The sequence below is a fragment of the Zonotrichia leucophrys genome, chromosome 1A (assembly GCF_028769735.1).
Source record: "Zonotrichia leucophrys gambelii isolate GWCS_2022_RI chromosome 1A, RI_Zleu_2.0, whole genome shotgun sequence".
In the NCBI taxonomy this organism is placed as follows: Eukaryota; Metazoa; Chordata; class Aves; order Passeriformes; family Passerellidae; genus Zonotrichia; species Zonotrichia leucophrys.
Genome location: NC_088170.1, coordinates 69,194,064 through 69,220,696, shown reverse-complemented (window position 1 = coordinate 69,220,696; position 26,633 = coordinate 69,194,064). Strand labels below are relative to the sequence as shown.

The window sequence follows — 26,633 nt, the reverse complement described above, 5'->3', positions numbered from 1 at the left end:
AATGTCAAAGTTTAAAAAAAAAAAGACAAATAAACCAGGATTAAGAAGACAGAACTCTTGAGGCACACAAGGTAGCATAAGCACATAAGTTAGCTTTAAAAGCTGAAAACCTTTTCCAAAAAGTTTATTTAAAAATAAAGTATTTTAAAAGCTGAGGTGGTACTCCCTCAACAGGGTTTTTTTGTTTTCCCAAAATGTTTATTTAAAAATAAATTATTTTAAAAGCTGAGGTGCTGCTCCCTCAACAGGGCTTTTTTGCTTTAGGCTGCCTAAGTGGAAATCACTGGGGATGTCAGTTAGGCATATGTGAAAGTCTCTCTCAAACATTCTGGTGAAAGAATACTGGCTTAGAACATTTTAAACCATTATGCTACTAAATAGAGAGGAAAATAAACCATTAGCCTGTGATATTTAGGATCAACCCAGGATACTTTTCATTTAGTTCACTCCAGCATCTGCTGTCTTTGTCCCTACTTTTGTAGGCATTTGCACTATTTAGGGAGTTGGCTCCGAGGTACGTCTGCAGTATCCAAGTTTCTTTCAGGGACAGCTGCTTTCTCCCTATGTGCTTTTGCAGCACCAGGAATCTCCTACAACTGAGCATCTGTACCACTGCAACTGCTCAGCAGTAGGACATGGCACACTCACTGTATTAGATATCAAGTCTGTAAACATCACAATATTTGCCACAAAAAGCCCCTCAAGTCACTTGATGTGTCTTCCAAACTGTATCACCATCTGTGGGAAGAAGTCAATATTTGAGACTAGTTCAGTTCCTACACTTCAAACAGCACAGGGTAAAAGTTTTACATTGATATGCTCATGTACTTTTGCATCACATCCAAAAAAATCCAGTCAGAGGTGTCACAAACTCCTACAAAAATGCTTCTGTGGTAACATGACTCTGAAAGCTTTGGGTAAATTCATCCATGTCAACAAATGCAAAGAAATGCATGCAGAGACTGGAGCAAATTTAACTGGAAATACAATAGCAGCTGAAATTCCCCCTGGCTCTCACCATTAGGAGAGCTTTCTACACTTGTCAGCTTTTACTTTCAGCATCCTGGAAAGGCACTTTCTGTTCACAGCAAACTGTCACCTCACAATATACCCATTTTCTACATCATTTTGAACCTACTGAACAGGAGACACTTGTTGACCTACACTTTCCTTCACTGTGAGCAAAGATTTATCCTCTCAAGCAGTTAAACCATGACAAGACCTTCACTTCTACCTTTGGTAAGGAAATACTCCAACAATTTTTGAGAGAAACACAGTGTCACCTAAACCTAACCCATTTACACAATTTCCACATCCTTCACAGGGCTGATTTGTGAGCAGGATTCTCCTCTGAAGAAGCCAGAATGAGGGTGAGTCAATGCATTTTCCAAGAAGCAGCACAGAAGGTACCAATCAATGCAGTGACACTGTTTGAAGGGAGATCCCCCCATCTCTTGTCTCTAGGAAATACCAGAACAAGGTACAGGAACACCAGAGACACACAGAATATGCCAACTATCACACTGCTTTAGCCTCATTTATCTGATCTCCAGAGGCATCAACACCCCTCAGCATTTTGATCCTATTTCAAAATCCCCTGACTATCAATTTACACCAAACAAAGTCTTTCCTACATTTAAAACTGTCCTCCTGCACTGATTTTAACTAAATTACCCTTCAAAAGAGAAAGCTGCTGCTTGGAAACTAGAAATAGACATCAAAATAGACATCAAAACTCATGAAATTTCCCTGTTAACTGACACTGGCCTAGAGTAAAAACGTCCAAGGAATGACAAGGTTTGTTTTTTAAAAACTATTTATTCCCTAATCCTGAAGAGACCTGTTGATCTACAGCCACTAAAAAACCCTGAAGACAACAGCATTTGTCAGAACATTCCAATTGATTCAGGGTAGAAACTCTTAAAGGCTCTTAAATGAAACTCATTTTGGCTGTGCCTTGTGCCAGCTGATTCACAGGGCTGTCACACACTGCAGACACAGAAGCTGTGGGGAAGCTGAGAGGTCCTGAGCTGCTCCAGGGAGCATCTCCCTGGAAGGATTCAGGCTTGAGGGAGAGGATTTGATGAGCACAGCAGGAATCCTGCTGGATCCAAACTGTGAAAGAATGGTGGGGTCTGTCTGTCTGTCCATCAGCAGTGGTGGTGTGCTCAGCAGCAGGTCCTGCAGACCTGAAGGTGATCAGCTACTCCAGCAGAGCCCTGAGGATTTTGTCTAGACACACAAGACAGACATAAGGAGCTGGAGCATATCCAGGAAAGAGAACAGAGCTGGGAAGGGTCTGGAGCACCAGGAGGGGCTGAGGGAGCTGGGAAGGGTCTGGAGAACCAGGAGGGGCTGAGGGAGCTGGGAAGGGCCTGGAGAACCAGGAGGGGCTGAGGGAGCTGGGAAGGGCCTGGAGAACCAGGAGGGGCTGAGGGAGCTGGGAAGGGCCTGGAGAACCAGGAGGGGCTGAGGGAGCTGGGAAGGGCCTGGAGCACCAGGAGGGGCTGAGGGAGCTGGGCAGGGGCTCAGCCTGGAGCAAAGGAGGCTCAGGGGCCCTGGTGGCTCTGCACAAGTCCCTGCCAGGAGGGGACAGCCGGGGGGGTTGGGCTGTGCTCCAGGGAACAGGGACAGGAGCAGAGGGAACGGCCTCAAGTTACACCAGGAGAGGCTGAGCTTGGATATTTGGAAAAATTTCTTCACTGAAAGGGTTTTCCATCCCTGGAAAGGCATCCCATGGCAGTGATGGAGTCCTCATCCCTGGAGGAACTCAATAACCATGTGGATGTGAGACTTGGGGACATGGTTTAGTGGTAGCCTTGGCAGTGCTGGGAGAACCAGTTGGAGTTGATCTTACAGAGCTTTTCCAACTGAACTATTCAATGATTCTATGAAAAATCAGCTTTGGTGTCTAATTGCTAAAAAAGACAAACGCAGCTTCAGGTGACAAAGAGATATCTCACTGGAAAATGTTGAAAAACAGCAGCAAAAACATTTTTAAAAAGGTCACACAATGTTCTCCTAATGCACTGCAACAGAAGCTCCCAGTAGTCTTATCCCAAAGCATTACTCTGCATTATCCCTACAATAACACTGGACAGGATGCAACTTTCACCATATTTCACTCTTATCCAAGTTTCATTATTAAGTGGCTAATTTAACCACTGTCACTGATTAATTAGAATAAAAAAGCCAGAAGCAGAACTAGCAAAATACAACAAAACAAGATTAAGCTCCACTGGAATCTACTCTGAATATTTTTTAAAATTCCATGTCAACAGACATTTCCTTTTTGCAAATTGTTTGTGAGCAGTTGATGTCCCTATTAGAGAAACATCTGGAGTCTTTGTTTTTGAATATACTCCTCAACATTTGAGATTGACCTTTTCATTTCTAAAACAGGTTTCATCCAGATCTCTTCAGAAAAAAAAAAAACCCACAACCCATTGCTGGTTTCTAGTGATGTAAGTACAGCAGCTGGCAGCTCACTGTACCTCAGAAAGTCTGAATTATACTTCAGGAGGCCTCCTGAACACTGCTGAATGCATCACAGAATCATGGAATGCTTTGGGTGGGAATGGACTTTTAAGCCCATCCAGTGCCACTTCTGCCATGAGCAGGGACACCTTCCATCATCCCAGGTTGCTCCAAACCCTGTCCAACCTGGCCTTGGACACTTCCAGGGATCCAGGGGCAGCCACAGCTTCTCTGGGCACCCTGTGCCAGGGCCTGCCCACCCTCCCAGACAAGAATTCCTTCCCAATATCCCATCTAACCCTGCCCTCAGGCACTGGGAAGCAATTCCCCCTTGTCCTGGTACTTGACCTGGGAATTCCAGAATTCCCTTTCCAAAGCCATGTTTCTCCACACTTTTCTCTATTAAGTACATCCCTCCTTCAAAACTCCTCATGCCTCTGTCCCAAGTCCCTCTCCAGCTCTCCTGAAGCCCCTTTCAGGCACTGGAAGGGGCTCTGAGCTCTCCCTGGAGCCTTCTCCAGGTGAGCACCCCCAGTTCTGCCAGCCTGGCTCCAGAGCAGGAGTGCTCAAGTCTCCACATCATCACGTTGAGCTTGCCAACCACCAACACTCCAAGTCCTCCTCGGGGTTGCTCTTGGATCCATTCTCTGCTTGGCCTCCATCTGCTCTTGGAATTGCCCCAATCCATGTGCAGGACCTTGCACTTGGCCTTGCTGGACTCCACAAGGCTCACAGGGGCCCCAGCTCACAAGTTTGTCACAGAGTCCCTCCAGAATTCCCTTTCCAGAGCCATGTTTCTCCACACCTTTCTCTATTAAGTACATCCCTTCTTCAAAACTCCTCACACATTCAGCAAGTCTCCACTTTTAAAAATTCTTCTTTCTTCCTCTCCTCACTAGACCCTTCCCATCTGAATTTCCTGAACTTCTATAACACTCTGCTAACATTTTTCCCTCCGAAATCCCTTTATAATCATTTAATCACATAAAATCCCAACTCTTCCACTGTGTCTCCTCCACAGCTCTCCTTTTGTGCATTCCTCCTTTCCCCCATCCCAGCCAGGCCTCCTAAGCTTTAGAGAAACTCAACTGGATGTGGCAGGACCCCAGCAAGAAGGAAATGCATCCCTTAAACACCAGACTGACCCACCCTGGTTTGTGCAGGAAGAAAAACACAGCAGCCTCTTTTTGACTAAATACAACAATTTTACCTCTCCACAGCTCTGTTATGACAGAAACCAGAGTATCACATTCAGTTTTGTTATTGCCCATTTTGTAAAGGATGTTCCAATCAGTAAGAACATGACACAGAGATTCAAGAGCTACAGGAAATTCCTGTGAGATTTTTTTTTTCAGCTCAGGCTATTTGTCCTACTTGATCACAACCTCTAAAAAACCTTTGCAATGAAAAAAAATGAGAATATTAAAGTGTTATTTAATCTGGTAAGGAAGCTCACAAAATTAGCCATGACAAGAAACTGAGAAATACAAATGAGAAATGATGTTTTTATACTGTTTTCAAATAGCTGAGGAAATCAACTCCTGAATTTGTCAAAAAGTGGTGGGATCTCAAACCTTTCATATCTCCAAGAAGAGATGGCATGAATTTTACTCTGACAAAGAAGTAATGAACACAAAATACAATAACCACACAAAACTTGAAGATGTACAGTGAAATGAATTACAGAAGCCAAAGGTCTTGGACATTTTTTGTCTGGTCCTATAACCCAAGCTACATTCATTTCAGGTTTCATACGTCAAATACTGAGCAAGAGAGGCCAAGGAAAATGGTTCAAATGAATTCCACGAAAGCTCTCGGGGTTGTGTAGCCTTTGGCAGTAACCCCTGTCCTCTAGATTTCCATCTGGTAGTTGTCCATTTCCATTCATTTTTGACAGAAGCTAAAAAAATAAACAATTGGTTTCTGAAGCTCAGACACCAGGATCAGGTCTGAAATGTTCATTAGCAAGTTCTTGGAACCTTCCAGTGGGAGGTGTCCCTGCCCATGGCAGCAGGGCTGGAACTGGATGATCTTTAAGGTCCCTTCCAACCCAAAACATTCTGTGATTCTGTGATAAGTCTGGATGTTCAGCCACAGAAAATTATTTAACTCATGCTCTGCTTGCTGAGCTGATTTTTTGGCGGATCATTTCTGCTTTTGAGAAATAAACCTTTCCCCTCCAGGAATCTCAGCACTTCAAAGCCACCTCCAGCTCATCTTTTCCCCATGTAAGCATTTCAAAAGTCTTCAGAACTTGAAGGTCTGAACTCTGTGGCTCTCACTCTTATCCTGCACTTCTACACAAGTACTTTAGGAGGGGCATTTTTAGGGGCAACCATTGATGTATTTTTAAAAATATGATGTTTGCAGAACTTACCTCTTTCTCAGTATCCCTGGATATACAGGTCCACTGGTTTTCCTTCACACTGTATGCCCAGAAGTCAGCCAGATCCTGAGTTCCATCCCAGCCACCAAACAAATAAACAGTTTCTATTTAAAAAAAATACATATTTTATTTTAAAAAGAGAATGTGTTTAAACAGGCTAATGCCTACAAAACATCTGTGACAGAGACAAACTATCTGAAGATAAATTTAAACTCTTTTTTTTACTTAAAACACCACTGCTTTTTGAATGGAACTAGTCATCAACACAAAAATGTGGTTTGGTTTAGTAATGGAAGATTTTAGGATTGATAGACAGCCAATTCTCAGAGTCATTTTCTATTTCCACATTTACATAAGAGGCAATCAAACCCACAGCCTTCTGATTAAAATTCCAGACAGACAAATGAACAATATTTAACATTTTGGATCCTGTGCATGTAGTCTATCAATGACATCTCATCCTGTGCCCTGTTTGGTGCAGGATTTATACATCAACAAGATTCTGGAGATAGGAGCAGCAAAGTTTTTCTGTTTACTCCATCCTTTAGATAGAAAAACCAAGTACAAAATCCTCTTCAATGGAAATGTCTTGCATAAAGTAACTTACCTGATGCCACAAAAGCCAGTGAGTACAAGAGTCACAAATTTAAGTGAGTGTTTCAGGGCTGTCACCTCAAACCCACAACTGCTCTGTGTACAGCAAGTTCTAAGGCTCCCCAGACTCACTGATAAAGCCAGATGAAGCCTTTGAAAAGGGGAAACATTTAAAAAAGGAGTTTCTGTTCTGCCATGGAGAGATAACCAAACTGCTCCCATTATAGAAACAGCACTATCTGGTCTCAAATTCTAAAAATACTTCATTTTTAGACTGCATTAAAACAGAACACAAAGCCAAGTCCAAGAAGAACAAGCTCCTCAAGACTTGCAGAGCTTTGAAAAACTCCTTTAAAATCCACAAACCATTTCTATTATGGAGGTAATGGCCAATTTTTAATCCAACACCAATTAAAACACGGAGTTAGAGCACGATTATAAAATGGGACTGGTCCCTGACCCTTACCTACCATCAGGATAGTGGTCATCACCATGGAAAGGTTACCCTGGTTCATTAACTTTAATTACCCTTCCTCCTGGACTCAGGGCTCCCAGTGTTCCCTGCAAAGAGCAGGTCCCTTTGTGAGCATAAATTCTCACAGCTCACAAAACCCACATTACCACAACAGCTTCATTGATAGCCGAGAAAAATAAAAGATTTGGCACCAGCTAAAAATCCTACTGGGGCCTTGCCAAAATGTCAGGCCTGCCTGGAAAGGCTTTGTTGGCTCACATGAAATTTAATAGCAAACCTGAATGACTCTGATGAAAACTCAGATTTTGGAAGTTACCTAACCCAAGCTGACAGAATTAAATGTGAGCACTGAGAGAGGAGCATGAGCACCCAGATGGTGCTGAGCATCCCCAGAGCAACACTGAACACAACTGGACATGAACTCTGTGCCAGACCCATTTTATATCATGAAGTAAAACTGTAGCTCACATGAAAGAAAAGCTCCATCACTATTTAGACCCAAAGAAAATAATTTTTTGTTTCATGCCTTATTGCAGAAGTATACACATATTTTAGAGGAAGGTTTCATGTTTTAAAAGGAATGTTTCTTAATGCATAAATGCATCTGTTGCTGGTAATGTCAAGTAAATATTTTTTTTATAGTTCTCCTAAAATTTGTAATTGCTTTCCCATGGTATAAAGCAAAAAAATAGTTGTTTGGTGGTTTGTGGGATTGTTCTTGTTTAGTTGGGGTTGGGTTTGATTGTTTTGGTTTGGTTGGGTTTGAGTTTTTTGGGGATTTTAAAGTTTTTTTTTGAAGTCCAGCTTCACTCTGTTTCCCAACCAGTATCACTGCTTGCATTCCAGCTGTTAATTCAGATTTTATGGAGGGTTTTTTTCCACCCTGCATGCAGAGACTCAACCAGGACAGATTTGAAAGGCCAATATTCAAAGAAGAGGACAGAGGCCACAAAGCCCAGGCAGCAGCAGTGGGGCAGCCCAGCAGTCTCACACCAAATAACTCTGGTAGCACTGGGGAGCTCAAGGGGGAAAGGATCCTCCCTCTGCATCCAAGCAATATGGAACACAGCAAATTGATGCTGCTTTATTAAAGCAAGTCTCTATTCAGCTTTAGGAGCAGAGCAGGAGAATTTTCAAACCTAGCTGCAAGGCAACAAGAAAAAAACATGAAAGCAATTATATTTACCCAAAGCTTTTACCAGCTACGTTTAGGAAGTCAAATTTCTCCTCCAGCATCCTCAGCTTATTTCCTCTACATTTTTTTTTTCTGAATACAAATTCAACACTTTGAATTAAATATGTTCTGTGAGTATTTCTAAACTGCTTGCTCAGTCAAAAATTTTTCTGTAATGTCTGAGTTCTTTTCTTCCCTTACTCTCTAGATGATTAAAAGGTGCCAGAGAAGTCCTCAAATTAGAGGACGTACATTCCCAACAATCCACATATTTCCTGTCAATCTCTCCTTAATTTCTATTTCTCAGAGAAGCAGCACAGCAGCCTTCTCCAACCCATGAAATATCAAAATTCCTGGGGTGGTTTCAGTCCAGGTTCAGACACATTCTCAGGGACAGTTCTCTACCTCCTGTTAATCTGCATTTTCTCCATGTGCTGAAATACTTGGTGGGATTCTGGTACAGGACGTCTTCCTCAGTGAGTACATTCCAGTCCTGGTGACATATTTAACTATATTCTTTGGTCAAGTAGCATTTCCATGTCTCTGCTACAACAGTTATCTAAGGAATATAAAAGAATTGTGGATCTACAGCACTTCTGCAAAGTCCATCAGTCATCCCCCAAATCCCTCACAGGAGGGCTAACTTCAGCAGAGACCACATTGCCCAGGGAATTATTCAGTTATACTTTGTCCAAGGAGGGACATTTCAGACTGGATCCCTGCTGCAATGACTAATTAACTTCATTACAATTTTTCCCCCTAATATGCAACAGGATTTTCCCTCCCTGTCCTTTATCTTATCCCTCTGCTCCCTCCAGAATGGGCCTGGCTATCTCCATGCTCTCACCAGTAGCTGAAGACAACTCTAGGATCCTCCCATGAACCTTTTTCAATCAGAATCTGAAGGATTCCTCTCAGAAATAACAAACCAACCAAGGTGTAAGATCTCTCAAAAGCCTTCTACAAAAGGATGTCACTTCTCCAAGCAGCACCCACACCTTTAGTTACGTGCCAGCAGTGCTGCCCACTTTGTGAGGAGCATTTAAGAGCACAAATATAAAACCAGCATTAAATCTTCTTGCAGTATCACACTCCTTGGGTTCTGAGCCACAGTTCAGCTGGATACAAGTTGGCTGAATACAAGGGGTTTTTTTAAGGATAGGCACACAGTCTCAAATGTGAAAGCCCCATGAAGTTGAGTAACCTCCAGGATTCAGCAGCTGTTTGTGTTTCAGAGCTTAGAAGCCATCTGTGTTTTGTTTCTGAGATCCCTTCATCCTGTACACAAGTCTTGTCTTTAAATATCTTATGGATAGCAGTGTTTTCCTCAGGCAAAACAGCATCCTTCATGTCTGCTGCTCTCTCTTCATCCTTATCATCTTTCCATGCTGCTTTTGAAGGAGCCTTGTCATTTCTGCTGTGCTGCCCACGTACACAATGGGCACGCTGGGCCCAGCGCTCTGCATCTCCCTCTGTTCCCAACCTACAGATTTATCCTCATTTATCTAATGGAAGGAAGCAAACAGAATTCCTCTGGACGAAAGGAAAAGCAAAAATGATGTACAACCAAAATTACACAGCAGTTGCACTTCAGTGAGAGAACAGAGGCACCACATCAATAAAGACCATTTCACTAATGTTTTCTCTCAAAAAATTGTTTCACTTGCCAAAGAGAAGAGAAATGGAGACAGAAGAAAAATCATCCGTGTTGCTTTGCTGTTATTTCTAAAGCAGGCTCATGGGAAAACTTCAACATTTAAGAAAGCCTGATATAACACCAAATATCTTTTTTTTTAATAGAAATTTCTACATGATTTCTACATGGTCCCTATTTCTGTTGTTACCAAAACAATTACAAGGCTTTATGGACTGCACTGTCATTCACTGTGTCTGCCCTGTAAGAGCAAAATAGATCAATTCCACCTTTCCTATGGAATTATAAACCATCTCCAAAACACAACACACATACTGCTCCTATGTACCAACATTACTCCTTAAAACTTGCTTTTGGCAATTCACTTACCCATTCTCTCCTCCAGAATAAGCACTGGAATGTTGAAATGTGGCATATCTGACCCATAAGGAGGCCAGGGAGGGCAGACACAAAGAGTTGGAAATAAGGAACCAGTGCCAGATGCTGACACCCTCATCCAAACCTGCATTAGGGTTCAATTCCCTGGAACACAGTTCTGCACATGAGCCTGAGTGTCACTGCCCCAGTATTTCCCCAGGGCCTACACAAACAGCTTCTCATGCCTGACATGCAGCACACAACACTGTTCTTGTGTACTTTTGGGGTTGTTTGGGGGATAATTTTGTTTTAATCTATGTACCTGGGTTGCAACTACTCAAATGCTTCTCCTTCCTTGTAGAAAAGCAGAGAGAACTCTCCAGCCTCCCACATGGAGAGCTGCACCTTGCAGGGAAAAGCAGGAATAACAGGAGCTTTCTGTTTTCATTTGCAGCCTAAAGCTTTGAAGTACCTAACAGTGGTTTCAGCTGTAACTGTGAATTTTTCTTCATTTATGTTTCTGCACATGTATACCAAATCCAACTTCCTCATTCTCCCATCCAGAGTCATTCCAGTCTCAGTGTTAATGTGATTAAAATGATGGAGGATATTGAGGGAATCACTAACTTCCCATTTTTAACTTTTTTTTTTTTAATATAGGAAGACATCATGCTGCTTTCTCAGTTCTGCATCCCACAATGCCTACAGCTCCATTTCAAACTGCTTTAAGAGATTTCCAAAGCATCAGGAACACTGCACTTACTCAGTCAGCTGTGGCAGGTATTAAGAGCAGGAGTACCAGATGGAAATGAGCTCCAGCACAAGTTACTGGCTGCCAGCAGAGATGTTAAATTCTCTTTCAGTTACTTTCAGCCTACTCTAAGTGAAAGATAAACCATGCTAAAAGGCAGTTTAGACCAAGCTGATCCATGTTCCACCCAAAACTGATAAACAAAGTCTCAATGACTCCAAGCAGCAACTTAAGATCTAGTTCAGCTACTCAGCAACCCATATCCTCTACCTTGACACCAGCACCAGCATCCAGCTGGTAAATAAATTAGAATTATTTTTCTAGTCAGTAATAAGTGGTTAAAATCTCTTTGAGGTTAATCAAAATACTGAACCATGCTAAAAGGCAGTTTAGACCAAGCAAATCCATGTTCTACCCAAAACTGATACACAAAGTCTCAGTGACTCCAAGCAGCAACTTAAGATCTAGTTCAGCTACTCACCAACTCATATCCTCTACCTTGACACCAGCACCTGCACCCAGCAGGCTCAGTACTATTAAATTAGAATATTTTTTCTAGTCAGTAATAAGTACTTAAAATCTCTTTGAGGTTAATCAAAATACTGAACCATTCATAGTTCATCTATAGCTATGGCAGGTCTGGACATCAGAGATGAAAATTTGCTTCCAATACTTAATTCTACATGATCTGAAACTTCAGAATCTCCTTGTAAGTATGATTTTTGCTGTTTCACTTCACTTCCAAAAGATTCAAGTTGAAGAAAATACTGATTTTTGAGAAGGACCTAACTCCTCTAACAAGGACTGCAAAGTGAGATGATTTTTCTTCAGTTGCCAAAGTCTTCTGAAAAAATCCCACTCAGCAAGTGTGTGAGTAAGGAGGGAGGATGTCTTTGAAGGGAAGAGTACACCACTGCTCCTTTTTCCATTAGCACTGGATCTGTCCAAGGTTAGCCAGGGAGCTTTCCAGCTCCAGTCTGCAAAACACATCCTGACATACCTGGCTGCATTCCCACCAGCTCATTAAACTCCACCTACATTCAAAAGGAAAACTCCAGCAATCAGCAATGGGAAACAGCCCCAAGAACTTCCCCTGGCCTGTCAGGAGCTAAATGAAATGGCAAAACTGATCATCTCAAAAACATTTCAGCTTTTACAGGCCTCAGTGGACCTGGATGCAAAACTGAGAGCAACTTCCCAAAGAGCCCACAGGGAAACTTTGGGAAGGTATCCCAGCACCTGTAAAGAGAGCTACAGCAAGAAAGGACCAGCCTGAGGCGGGGAGATCCAGGACTCCACCTCTGTGGGCAGTGTCCAGCCAGTTTTGTGCAAGTAAAACAATTAAAATAAAAAATTGTAATTGTGCATATTTGATAATTTATATGATAATGTATAATATATATACATACATCTATAATAAAATGTATTATACATATATATCCACAAATAATATAAATATAATTATATATTAAATACACACATGTATCCAAAGTATATATAATACATATAAAATGTATCAAGAAATATTTAAAAAAACATGGATGAGTTTCAGTGCCTTGGTAAAGCAGAGTGAAACTGAAGTCAAAGACAGAGCTGACAACCTTAGTGGGACTTTAGAGAAGAGCAATGGAAAGGAAGGCTCACACTGCCATGGATATTTTATTTTCAGGAGGTGTGCAGGACTATCATTTCCAAGTTGACAAGGATCATGTTTCTTCCACGCTCTTGTGAAACACTCACTGCTAATTCCTGAGGCCACTAGGGAGCGTCCCCAGCCTCTGCATAGACAAACACCAGCAAACCCTCCAGCACTGTTTTGTTCTAATCAATCTCAAACCTCTCCCACCAAATGAAACAAGTTTACTCTCCTACACCAAAGAACTTGAGTGCTTCCTCCAGCGCAGTAACTCCTCTGAGCAAAAGCCAGAGGCTGCAGCCACTGCTGCATTTTTGCTTGTTCACCATGACTTAGCAAATTACTCTGGAAGGTCCTGTCCTGTCACATGCTCTGTCCCCGTCCTGTGACCACAACAGATATGGCCATGGGCATTTTTTTGCCAGCTCCTTCAATGCCACCCTATATTCCTGTCCAATACCCACGCCCTGATCTTGTTTCTCCCTTCCCAAGAACAATCCTTTCACTCACACAGCAAAGACTCGGGCAGATGCTTTCCTTATTTTAGTAGGGACTGACGCAGCACAGAAATCTGATTAAGTAACAGACAAAGATATAAAAAATTATGCAGCACAACAATCACTGGAACTGCTCCTGATACACCACCCCACTTTCTTTTCTCTGTATGTTCTCTGGAACAGAGGCTGAGCCATTCCTTAAACTGCTACAGGAAACGTTTTTGCAAAAGATGTCTAAAGAATTATATTTAACAGGAGTTTCTTGTACGCTGTGGGAATTAGAAGCCATTCCAACCAAAATACAAGGAATGTTTCAACACATCAGATCTATTGCTTGAGCACAGCCTGTAGAAGATAAGGGAAATTATTTTCCCTAATTTCTCTTCTCTTGTTTGAACTCCTGCTCTAAGATGGTAGGAGGAACAAAAAATTAAAACCAATTGCTCTTGTCTTAGTTAAGACAAGACAATGGCTAAGGCATAACACAGAATTATTAGGGAAGAAGGAAAAAGGCAGCTGGAATATAGACCCAGAGAGGAAGCAGAACATTTAATCCAACTATTAGAAAGAGTAATTTTTTTCCTCAAAACCTGAAGCTAACACAGTATCTGAAGAAAAACACATTTGCATATTAATCTGGAAAATAACAGATTAAATAATTTAGTTAAAAAATGTAACAACTACTCACCTGTCTGCACATCTATCACCATCTGATGGCCACCTCTCATCCCTGGCCGACTGTCTTCCCCATCACCTTCAGAAAAAGAGGGAAGGGAGAATTTTCCATTTTAAGATTTTTAAACCAAAGGAAGACACAGCCTCAACATGAAAGCAGAGGAACTGAGTAACTCACCCTTCCTTAAACACTAGCACATCACTTTTTCCAGGTAATATTTTTTGAGCATTATAAAACTGTACAAAGTTTTATGTTGAACTAGCTGGTGACTGACAGTACAGAGGGCAGAAGTGAATACTGCAACTCTCAGTGCCTTGGAGAGGAGCTCCAACGTTCCTGACACACTTGGTGCACACAAAAGAGCTCTGAGCTGTCCTTGCAGCTCTCCAGAAGGATGACACAGCCACCCTTTGGCTCCCCTTCCATCTCTCCACACCTGAGAGCTGCCTGAGGGCTGAGCTGTGAGAACAGATACTCAAAGGGCAGGGAAATGAACCCCTGGGATGGGAGCAGGAGGTGATGCAGACCACAGAGCACAGCCAGCTTTGCATCAGCTATTCTCACATATAAGGGAATTCCAACTGCCCAATTAAAGCAGCTTTCCAACCACTTTGTGTACCTTAAGCATTCAGGACAGGTGACACAGATAACCCCTCCCAAGGGGCTTGGAGACAGTGCTCCACACTTGGCAATTGTCACCTTGGATCCTGCATTTGCTCTGTGACAGTGATTTCTGTACAGTTAAGGATGCTGCTACAATTCTCCTCTCAAGGCAGACAGGAATGGAAAAGATTCTGCAGTTTGGATTTACTGTGTAACAGATCAGGACTTCAAAAGATGCACCTCATTTAAAATACTCCCTGTTGAGATAATGTATTTATTTGCCAACTCCTCAGTTTAAATTGAACTTACATCAACTCCATGTGCTAAATCCAGTAACACAGATAGCTGTTCTCATGTTTAACCAATATCCTGGGATTTGTTACTAAACTGATGATCTGTTCTTGAAGTTATAACTAGTATTCCTACAGCACTCCTTACTCAACCAGAGAGCAGGCTGAATTTCACTGAATTTGCAGACAAATGCAACTTTTTCAGAGAAGAAACCATTCCCTAGAACTCTCCTAGAGGAGACTTTCTTGCATCATTCTCTTGCTCCATATTCTCAAAGGAACAAGACAGAACTGGCAGTACATGAGTTCTATCTTAAGAAATGTCCTTACCTTTGGTGCTTTTGGGGATAATCTGCCCCCAGCGAGGTTTGTACTCTTGCTGACTGATATACTGATTGAACAAGCCATCTGCAAAACAAAAATTTTGCTGGATAAAACATTTATCCTTCCATTTTAGCAAAATCACTATTAATGTGGGTAACTTCAGTCTAACTCAATCCAGTATGCCACTCCAAAGCCTCCATTTTCAGTGAGTTCTCCATTATGTGTCAGTTAGTTTGTTAAACTTTTGTTAGTTTGTTAAACTTTTGTTAGTTTGTTAATGAACTAAATGTGTGAGCACTAAAATAAAAAGAATACTTGCTACTAGATCAATCAGGAATTATCCAGTTTGCCTGCCAGGTCATGCCAAGTGTCTATAAATCTCCAGTGTGGTGCATTTAATTAAGAATAGAATCCCTCCCCCTTATTTAAGCAAAAGGAAAGTTGCCAGTGCATATAAAATTCAACCATTTTAGTGCATGTTAAGTTAAAACTAGGTCAGACAGCATCTCTGGAGCTCCATCTGAGAAGGGAGGCAGAGCAGATTGTTTAAATGCTGTGATATGGGACAACCAAGCGCTGGATGAAAAACAAAACACGAGTTTACATTCTCTTCAGAGAGTTAAGCAAGAAGAGCGACAGAGGAGGCGTCAGATCCTGGGCCAGATGTGCCAAGTGCAGCATTTCTGTGAGCAGCACTTGATCCACACTCCCCTTGTGCTCTCCACCTCTTCAGCATCCAGAGGTCAGTTCCTAATCCTGTTCAGATGGTAGCAGTCCATCACACAAACACCAATTTTCTGTAAAGGAGAGCTGTAACACCCACACTCCCTGGGACTGCACGTGGGGAACTTGGTGCTTTTGTTCTTCAAATGTCTCCTCTGGAACACCTACCTTACCTTCTGTAGCACAACAAACTATGAGAGCACCTGAGCACTGCTTGCCTGGCTACATCCCACCCATCACCCAGCATCCCAACACACAAGCTCTTCTGACAAATGTTTCTGCTCTATTCATGTATGAATGCACTACCTGGAAGAAAAACAATAGGAATTTAATAATGATGAACGCCTCTGCTTATTTATACAAAAGCCCTTTGGAGGTATATAGGCAAAAAAGAATGATCCTTACTGAATGCATCCCTATTTATTTAGGAAAAGGTAAAAAATCTTTGTTAAGCACGACACAAGACTCAGAGAAAATTTTCAAGTGTTTCCTGGCATCCTGTACTTTGTCGTGACTGAAATCCAGGTTTTAATTAAAACCCAAGCCAGCAAGTATTTCCTGGGAGAAGATGAAAGCTCTATTTAGAGACCATCCAACAAGAAAACAAGGGCACTCAAGAGCTCCTGAAAAAGTGATGAGTTTGGTCTGAAAATATAAAACTTCCATAAACTCAGCTGTGCAAGCTTTTCCAAATAAATACTCTGAAAACAGGGCAGGTTTTACTTTCACCTCAGCAGCAAAACCAGCAGCTCTCCCCCCACATTAGGTAATCGAGGAAAGCCTGAAGTTTGCTCAATGTATGTAGAAGGAAAAGTGGTTTATTTTGGGTTTAATAGCAGGGTTCTTAACTCCCACTTCTTCAGCATTTATGAAGCTGGGACAACACACTAGAGGCTTGAAGCTTGAGATCTCATAAATTGTGATTCAGAAAAGCCAGGCCTAATAGAACAAATAAATGCATGTGCTGTAAGAAATCCCACAGTGACTCAGCCACAAACCCAGACAGAAATGCAGCTTTTTGGTTATCGTTACAGCCTCGGGTCTGCAAGACAGAAACCAAAACCGTATTTATCCCTATGGCAGCCAATAGATAATTGGACATAAATAGCTCAAAAGGATGAATTACACCACATAGGATCTGAAAGGGTGATTTAACCTCTCTCCCATGCTCTACACCCACAGGCTGCACTTGTCAAGATATGACACTTCTCCCCCACTGTGCCTTCGGCCTCTTTTAATAATGCTTCTCGTCTTCCATGGGACATTGGTTTGGAAATAGTCCAGCTTGCTTCCCAGAAATGTTTCCTTCTGCTGGAAGCAGTTCCACATTCACTCTACTTGCATTGCAAACCAGCAGCAGCTTGTTTTGGAAGCTGAATCACCACCTGTCTGACACCAGCAGGGAAAAAAAAGGAGGATTTCTAGGTGGATCCTGTAGCCGACGCCAGACCTACGCCAGCGCACTCCTTATGTTCCCTGTCAGGAGAGCACTGCTGACCAAAAGGTCTCCAAAGCTCCTGTGAGGCACTGAGGCTCACAGCTAGGCCTGCTCAGGTCTGTCAGCTGCTCCCAATGAAACAGGAGTTTAAAATAAATTTCAAGACTCTTGTCAAAAAAAAAAAAAAAAAAAAGAAAAAAGAAAAAAGAAAAAAAGCGCTGAGTGGAAGTTTTTAAATGAAGTGTTTTCTGTCGCTCCGGAGACCTCTCACTTCAATGTCCATGTTTACTAAAATTACAGCCAAAAAAACAACTTTGTACTATTTTCAAGCCCTTTGCAGTAAGCCATGACGCATTTTGGATGTAACAACACGAAGTTCACCGTGATTAAAGCTTGGTAAATTCTGCCTCTCTGATAAGCCAAGTCTTTATTTTGCCAGCCAATTGCAGGTTACCCAGAAAGGATTACGACAAACGTTGTGGACAAAAATATTTAACTTGCTGAAGCCAATCAGGAGCAAGTTGTATAAAGTTTGGGGGTTTTTAGACAACACACATCTCCAGGTAGGGTTGCTGAAATCTGTTCACTTCACTGCCAATGGCTCAAAAACCTACAGAATGACATTGAGCCCATAATTTCTGGGAGCTGGGGTTTCAGGTTTTAGATTTTTCTCAAACCAAAGAAAAGCAGCCAAAATACCTAAACAGTTTGAGGCTCTTTGAGTCACAAACTACCTTCTAAAGAAAACCTGAAGGAGAGAAGGGTTCTTCTACCAGATAAAAATCCAGCCACTACTTGACAATTTCCTCAAGACTTGGGAGAAACAAGGAAACATACAATTTTTTTTCCAGCCTCAGAGCTGTAATATTTTCTTGCACTTTGTTCTTCATAAAAATGAAACAAGGCTTGCCCTCAAATCCATGTAAGTTATCCTTCTTCTACACAAACCTCTACCATTTACCTCCCAGAGGCTTTGGATCCCTAGCCAGCCTCTCCCCTCCATATATCCCAATATACAGAACAGCTTTCTCAGAACTAAATCCAAACAATATTAAATGGTAAAATTCAGGTATTAAATTCAGTTTCCAGGGGAATCCAGTTGTTCCTGTGAATCATGAGTTCTGGGAGACACTGGAGCCTGCAGGCTGCACATCACAACTTCTTGTTTGTCGCACAGGACTGACTTGTCACCAGATAAACACATGTCACAAACTGGCACGAGCAGTGCCAGAAGGAACACCTCAGTCCTGGAATACTAATGGCAAACCAGCAGTTCTTCCACCATTCCAAGCAGCTTTCCATGTCTACAGGAGCTGTGAGCAGTTCAACCAAGCAATTTGCACTCCACATACTCTCTGTAGGAATATTAAGCAGATTTTTTTTTTTCCCTTCAATAATATAGGCCCAAAAGCTATAGGAATGGATCCAAATGTGAAGCATTTGAACCGAGTCTGTGAACCAGCTGAGATTTAGGGAACCTTTTCTTTTTGAGACGAAGTCAGGCAGCTGCCAGAGTTTCCATTTGCCCATTTTCGAAGTGTAACGCACAAGTCAAAAGAATCAGTGGGAAAAGTGTGGCTGCCTGCCACCGAGCTCTCAAAAGAAATCATCTGGTGATGTGAGGTGGAAGACAGCGTTCATCATTAGCAATGCAAAAGAACAAGAGTTAGCTCTGCCAGCGCTAATTCTTGACCACCTACTCTTTTTCTACATGACTAAGCCTATGGAAATAGCCCGCCAGAGATGCAGAGCGTTGCACTTTGTCAATACCCACCACTGCAAATATCAGCCTCTCCAGAAGACATTTTAGGCTGAACTGAGTGTGCAGTATCTCTGTCAACCTCGCTGCACTTCTGTTTGTGCCTTTAAGGCAATGAACTCCCAGATCAGCAAGCGGTCAGGAGTTCACATATTCATGCCCAGTCTGCAACAAAACAGTTGCTCTTTGAACGATTTCAGGGATAATTTAAGGATCTGTATGTCTCAATTAACTCTACACTTCAGCTACAGTACACAGACACAGGACTAAAGTTAATCCTCTTTTATTTGGAAAAACAACGCATCAGACAGGAGTTCAGTGGTAAGAACACCCACACCTTAGAGACTAAGCAGCACGCTACTGAGACTTCACAACAGAGCTGCTAGGAAAGTAAAATGATAAAAAATCATCACAGAATGGCCTGGATTGGAAGGGACCTGAAAAATAATCTGGTTCTAACCCTCATGCCATGGAGACAGGGACACTTTTCAGAAGACCAGGCTGCTCAGACAGATGCAGAACAGAGTAAGGACAGGTAACTGTGGAAGATCACAGGGAGCAGGAATACTGCAGGAGAACATGCTGAAAGCTGAAAACCTCTATTCCCATCCTACCAAGAAGAATCCAGCTGTTAAGCACCATTAATATTCAGCACCTTGACTGCCACAACTTCAGACAAAATGTTCCAGCTGCAGTTTGGGGGGGGGTTTGTGGCTATCAGAAGAGGTTTGTCCTGCCCTCTCCCCCACCCCAGCCTGATCAGCTCCCTGTCTGGGTTGGCCATGTGGCAGCACGAGCACCAGTGCCAGGGACACAGTGTCCTGAGCAAGGGCAGGATTGACCCAGTTAGTGAAAAGCCGCAGTGGTGTCAGCTTAAAGCAAATATGGGATGCAGCCTCGGTGTCTCGGGATAGATAGCACTTCTCTCCAAAGAGTGCTGGGAGGCCATAGAGCTTTAAATGGGTACATTTAAAGCTGAAGACAGCATAAAGAATGGCAGGAGGATGGGGGAAGGAAGGTTAATGTATTCCAAGACAAGCAAAATCATTAAGGATGACCAACAGAGCGATGGGAGATGCACACACTGACATTTAGCTTCAGCTGGCCAGGTGCTGGATTAAAATGAAGCAAAATAAACACCCCCATGCATATTTTTCTGTCCCTTAGAAGCAGTGACAAAACCTAATGATGCTCTTCAAGACTCTCCTGCTAAATTATCCACCGTCTGTTACTACCAAGACTTGCTGGAACTAAAAAAAGGCTGATAAAACAAGCTGCAGCATATTCCTTCAGCTCACCTAAGTGATGCCAGTGAGCTCCTCAGCATCCAAAAAGGGATGTGATTACAAAAACCAGGGAAGGAGGATTATCCACATCAAATCTGACAAGAAACAAGTGTCTGTCATGCAGAACAACACAAGACCTACAGTTTCCTACCAGGCCAGTCCTTTGCCAGTATTTCCACACCTGGAGAAGCAGAGCACTGCTGACAGCAGCCCCACTCTCAGCAAACATTAAGTAGTAAAAGAAATTAAAATATAAGAGCTCAAAAAAAAAAAAAGGCTACAAACATTCACTTCATTAGCACCCAAGAAAAAAATCCACTTTTGAGAGCACTTTTTCAGCACATTCTAAGACTTTGAGAGAAATTCCATTCAAGAAATCATTTCCACTCTGGCCTGCAATGAAGTGGAAAGAGGACAGCCTCCAGGCACTGAGATTAAGCCATGGCCAAGGCAGCAGAGCGAGGCAATGATAAAATCATCACCATCAGCACTCAGCACTCCTCTGGCTGCTGCTGCATCATGGTGGGCTCATCAGCTCCCTCCAGGCACTCGTGTCTTTAAGACACACACAGAAACAGCTCCCTGCTGCTTTTCCAGCCTGCAATCCTCCCTTGCCCTTATGATTCAGGAGGAAGCTGCCAGTTGCAAAATGCCCCTGCATTGCAGGAAGCTGTTCACACTCTGCTGTCTCGGGAGGGTGAGGATGGACATGGCAATTCTCAGTCTCAACACTTGTAGCTGCTCAAGGAGCTCAGCACAGGGCAGGTCTCCACTGCTCTGTCTGAAGAGAAACCTTGAGCCAAACCCATAGAAAACTACATACTGCAGTTTTGGAAGACCTGTTGCAATAAGCTCCTTAAAACCGTGCTCAGTTGAACAGCTTAGTCACAAAAAGATGGGGGGTTTTCATGGAAGACAGCCCTTGATTTCCAAGCTATCATTTCTATCACATTCTGAGAAGCACTTCCAGCTTCAGTGGTACAAACCACATTGATGGGAGTCAAGCAGGTACCCTGGGATCTTTCCAAAGGTATTACAAAATGACTGATTAGCCCAGAATTAAAGAATAATATCTCTGGTGCCAGCTATCCATGAAATTGGTTCCCTAAGTCCCTAACTCCACTGGCATCAGACACAAAGTTTTCCTCTTACACCAGTACAAGTCTCCCATAACAAATGACTGCACAGAGTTGAAAAGCTCTACACCCACAGCCAAGAGCACCTTTGTTTTATCACACTGCAATCCAAAACTGCTGCACAGGTCCTGAGAGTCACTTCAGTGCAACAGCCCCACTCTTTCTGTATCCCATTCGATCAGGAGAGAGCACATCTCCCTCTTTTTAGGAGCTGAGAGCTGTTTATGCACTGTGTTTTTAAGCAGAAAGCTTTCAAGTAAAAGATTAATAGCAGTTCCAATGAAACTGACTGCCCTGCCAAGGTCCCACTCTGCAAAGGAAAACAGACTCTGCCTCCAGTCACTCCCACAGAATTGTTCAAGGATTATCTTCCCCATAAGCAAAGAGAGCATCCTCATCCAGGCACAGCTGAAAACTTCTGCCTGAACACCAACTCGGTGGTGAGCTCCAAGCAGAAACCATGATCCAGATCACCACTGAGAACTCCAGTCTTCTGCTTCCCTGCTCACCATTCCAGTGACTTTGACAGTTTAAGCCCACCTTCAGCTTGCCAACACTTACATGAAGAACTTGTCTTTACCCACTCAAGTGCACCGCCTTGTCATCTCTGGGGGAAAGTGACTCCAAAAGTAGCAGCAATAAGAGATTTCATGAATTTTTATCCTTCATCACACACACACTCACAAGTCCAAAAGCTGACAGCACACCAGAAATGAAACAACACATGGACCTGCCAACTCTACTACTAAGCACAACTAACATTCAAAAGAAGGTAAAATTTCAATGCACTTTTTTTTTCAAGCTAATGAATCACTTCCTCTGATTCTCTTACCATTCACAGCTTTTTCTATCAGTTCTTCACAAGCATCGAAGTCCCCCTTCAACACCAGTTTGTCGTGCAGGTCTGTCAGCATGGGGTGCTCCAGAGCAATCTTGGTTTTCTTCTGCAGCGACTCGAAAGCCTCGGTGTAGTTGTGCTGCCGAAAGTGCTTTAGGCAAAGGCGAATGGCTTCCTGTTCACGGTACTACTGGAACACAAGAAAACCTCTGAGACATGGAGATGTTTCCTCTGACCAGCAGTGCTGGCAGCTACCTGTGACCCTGCCCAGAGACAGGATCTCTTATCCACGCCGCGCAAAGGGCTCACGGAGGAAGGCTGTGTGAGAGACATTACAAGCTGTGCAGGCATTTACTTTCCAACAGTATAGAAATTATACAATTTGGTATCATCCAATTTAATAAGCATACAAGAAAGAGAGTGCATGGTGTCCCAGATCTCTGGGGTGACCATTATTTCCCCCCCATCTGCTTGGCCCTGCTGTTCGAGGCCTACACGAAGCACAGAGCAGGAAAAAGCCGTCGCTATCAGCGTTACATAATTTGATTGTATGACTCTTACATAACAAAATAATTTAGAAGAGTAAGTAGGTCACAGCTTTTCTAGAAGCAGAAGGAGGAAAAAAAAAAAAGCTGTGAGAATGGGAATACTTGCAATGACCAGCACTCCTGCCACGGAAAGGCAGAAGGCTGACCCCAAATCCTGTGGGTTTGTGAGGGTTTGGAATCGCAGCACCAAGGATTTCTGTGCACGCCAAAGTTTTAACTTCTAAATATTCTCCTGCATCTTGAAGCAGAACCTCTGTTTTCACACCACGGATGGAGCCACAGCTGCCCATCTCCCACTCAGCTGTGGGAAGGGGTGAGAAAGGTGAAAGAAAACCCACGCTGGGTCAAACATCCTGGCACAGGCACACGAGGGAGTAGTAAACTCTGAGTAAGAGCTACAATTTTCAAAGCTGCCAACAAGATGTATCAGAAACACTGATTTTTAGGTTGATAAGTAGGAGAAACACTTATTTTAAATCGACTTTTCAATCCTAAATTCTTAAGCATTAAAAAAATCTCCATTTCCATCTTTAACACACAACTACTAGGGTAAACAGCAAATGTAACTTTAAGCATCTATAAGACTGATCAAATTACAGACAAAAGATTTTACTTCTAAAAGGACACTACTGCTTAAAGTGAAGTTTATAGTATTTAAATGAACAGAATCTTTCTGAAAACCTGGAACTTACACTGACATTCAACAAAATTTAATACTCTCGAAAGAATGGCTCGATAGCAAGAATCTCATAAACTGAAGCAGCTAAAAAGAAACACGGCCATGTGCTGTATTTTTAGTTCTTAATCCATCAGTATTTCACAGCTGCAAATAGCCAGAACTATGCATTTTTAGAAAACCAGTTCCCAGCCCACATAAAGGCCAAGGACATGTACCGATAAGAATGCAAGGCTGCAGCGAAGAATTATTAAAGCTAAAACAGTTTTACAGCACAACTGGCAAAAAACAACTCCTTTTTTTTCTTTCCAAGAGATGCCTGAGACACTCTCTAAGCAAATCTTCACTTGCATGAGTCAAGGCCAAAACCAAATTAGATTTTTTTTTGTTCAAAGGGATAGCAAGCAAAAGGAGAGCTGCACACCAGTAACTATCAGCTTCTGCATTTTTAGATCCTCCAGTTTAGAAATCAGACAAAATGTAGACTTGAGACAGAGTCTCCTCCCTTTTACTGAGCCTCTCAGGACTGACACACCTGGCTTAGATAGCTAAGAATGACTTGGATGGAGTCTGGCCACTTGATGCAATATAAAAGTTTATATTCAAGTTTATATTCAAGTGACATCATGGTAGTACTTCAAAAGTTAAATGTAAGAAGCTGCTTTAAGCAAAAAATGTGTATAAAAAGTATATAAAAGGCTCCTTTTTAAATGCTGTCATACAGGTTTAAAGAGATGACAACCCAAATAATAGCTTTGATCTGAAGCTGTAAATAATTCCTATGGTTAAAAACGTAACAAGAGCAGGAGACTAAGACATCAACACTGTCAAATACACTCATAGAATTAAAAATACTTATGTGCTCATTATCAGAAGTGGTACCCAGTGACAAAGTACCCCTTCTCAGGTGCTGAAGTATGTCCACTCCTCAGGAAAGAGGGGTAAGGCTGTTTGGAGGCAGTAGGCTGAGCTGGACAGCAAGGAGAAAGTGCTGAGGAATGTTTCACTCCTTATCCATTATCCCCAGCTCCACTCCCCACAGCAGAGGGAGGTTTTGCTGGCACAAAACAAAAAGGAAGGGCAATGTGGTGTAGAAGTTCTCTCATCTGATGTTGCAGGCAGTGAAGAATTATTGCACTTCAAAGACTCCGAGATTTCCAAAAACACACGTGAAAATATTCCCACATCTCTAAGAACTGGAAGAAACAGGTCAACCTTTCTGCCTTTCCCTAAATATGGGACAGCACATCCCTCTCCACAGATCCAGCAACAGTGGCCTCTCTTCTGTGAGAGAGAACATCAGTGGCACATGCACCCATCACCAACAACCTGGCAGTGGATCCTAGCAGAGCTCACACCACCATGACTCAGTCTCTGCACTGCTGCTCTGGGGCTCCAAGCTCCAGGAGAACAATGCTGGCAGCCCTTGAAGAAGCTGTCCCTACACACAATGCTGACCAGGAAAAGTGCCCATTCCATGGGAGAAGATGGAACAAAACAGATGAAGACATTGTCACTGCATGATTCCTGACCAAAAAAGAAAATCAAAATCAGAGCTTCCTGCTTGCAGCAACTGGTCCAAACTGCCAGACACGCCACCACGTGCAGAGCCAGCAAAAGGAAAACCACCAGCAGCCTCTGTCAAGTGGACTTCCATCATCAGCTGACTCATGACCACAACACCACTTGGACCCTAAAGCAGCTCCAGACAACTTCCACTGTGCTGGTTATTTAAATCCTCCACAAAGCAGCTCATGATGTTGGTGTAAATGGGCAGGAGCCAGACACCACAGCACCCTGAACTAATCACACACAACCTCTATCCCCTTCTAAGTTCCTCCTTCTGGAAGCAGGATACTCCACTGCTCCACTACTCAGTCCTACTCAGCTGGGAAGGATGTCTTCTCTGCTACACAATATGAGTTTCATTAATTGTTCCAGAGAAACCAAAGCACAAAATGTACCAATAAAATGTGTTCTGCTTGTCAGTGTGCACTTCCCTCCCACGGGAGAGGCATCTCTAATACTCAATTAAATACAAGTTATAAAAATAAAGTTTGGAAATCCTTGAACTTTCTGTCTATCTAATGACAAATGACATAAATCATCTCATCTCACAATCCAGTGGCACCAGCCCCACTCTGCTCCAGGATATTCAGCAAAAAGACAGTAAGAGGGAAACATCTAAAGTGCAAGACACCCTCAAGGATTCTCTTTAAAAAAATGTCCTTTTTATACCCTGTAACAAAAGGTGCATCTGTAACCCAAAAGGTTCTGGACTCCATGGACTGGAGTTAGAAGAATCAGAAGATAAGAAGAGGGAGAAAAAGAATCTGGTTTTAAGATTCATTTCACTTCCAATACAAATAGTAATACTTGACTAATATTGTCCCCTCTGGCCCAGTGTTCCCTTCTTGTGATGTCTACCTGTGGGGTTTTCTGGGTGATGCTGGTGGTTATGGGGTTTCTTGGGGTTTTCTGTTGGTTTCTCAGAGAACAAATAGAAAAAATTCAGAACGTTTTCCTTAGGGTCAAAGTCAGCCACATGGTTCCAACTATGCATGTTTGCTGTTTTAATGCTGATGTTCAAGGAATGAAAAGGTCACATCACTCCAGTAAGAGAAGTTTCACAAGATTCTGAGACTGGGAATCTTCAAACAAACAGGCATCTAAAATGCAGGCCTACCTTGCTGTACCAGTTGAGGCACGGCTGGACCACATCTGGATCATCAATGCCATTTAGTTCAACATACCAGATACTAAAATTGAAGCTAGGTCCCCAGGATAAGAGTGGAACTGGAGAAGAAAGGAAAAGGAGAAAAACTATGCATAAACATCAGTCACTATTGCAACAGAATGATTTTAAAGTTTACACAAAATTCAGTGTTTCTGACATAAGTTCTAGCTCATTTAACTTAGCTTAGGAAAATTACCAAATACATCATGTTCAAGTTTGTCATTTAAAGCAACCTGTGCTGAGCAACATTAACACAGCAGATCATTACAAAGCAGAAGCTTGCTTTAAGCAGAAGAGCAAAAACATTATCATTAAAAACAGCTCCAAGAGGCAACAAGCTTTGACAAGGATGGGAATCACGAGCATACTAGAGACAGTATTTGCTCCTCAAAGTACATTTATTTCCCCATTTGTCAGCAACAATTATTTTCCCTAATGGTGAAGACAAGAAGCTTGGGTAGTTTAAATTTTACAAAATTAGTAACATCTGCAAGTTGTGGAGGAGCGAGGGAGGGATAACTGTCAGTTTCTAACTTAAAAACTCTATTTTTTAAAATCTTTATTTAATATGTGAATTTCTTTTCTGGTGCTATTTCAT

At 42.4% G+C, this 26,633-nt stretch overlaps 1 protein-coding gene across 1 annotated transcript in view; it reads right to left on the bottom strand.

The window, feature by feature from the left end:
- The window catches only part of MKLN1 (muskelin 1), a 97,780-nt gene that overhangs the window by 40,130 nt on the left and 31,017 nt on the right, over positions 1 to 26,633 (bottom strand). Inside the window, exons 5-9 of the mRNA XM_064703085.1 lie at positions 25,985 to 26,094; positions 22,069 to 22,261; positions 14,901 to 14,978; positions 13,690 to 13,755; positions 5,855 to 5,967 (exon numbers count right to left, since the gene is read on the bottom strand). Coding sequence (XP_064559155.1) covers positions 5,855 to 5,967; positions 13,690 to 13,755; positions 14,901 to 14,978; positions 22,069 to 22,261; positions 25,985 to 26,094 — 560 coding nt within the window. The remainder of the gene's footprint in view (positions 1 to 5,854; positions 5,968 to 13,689; positions 13,756 to 14,900; positions 14,979 to 22,068; positions 22,262 to 25,984; positions 26,095 to 26,633) is intronic.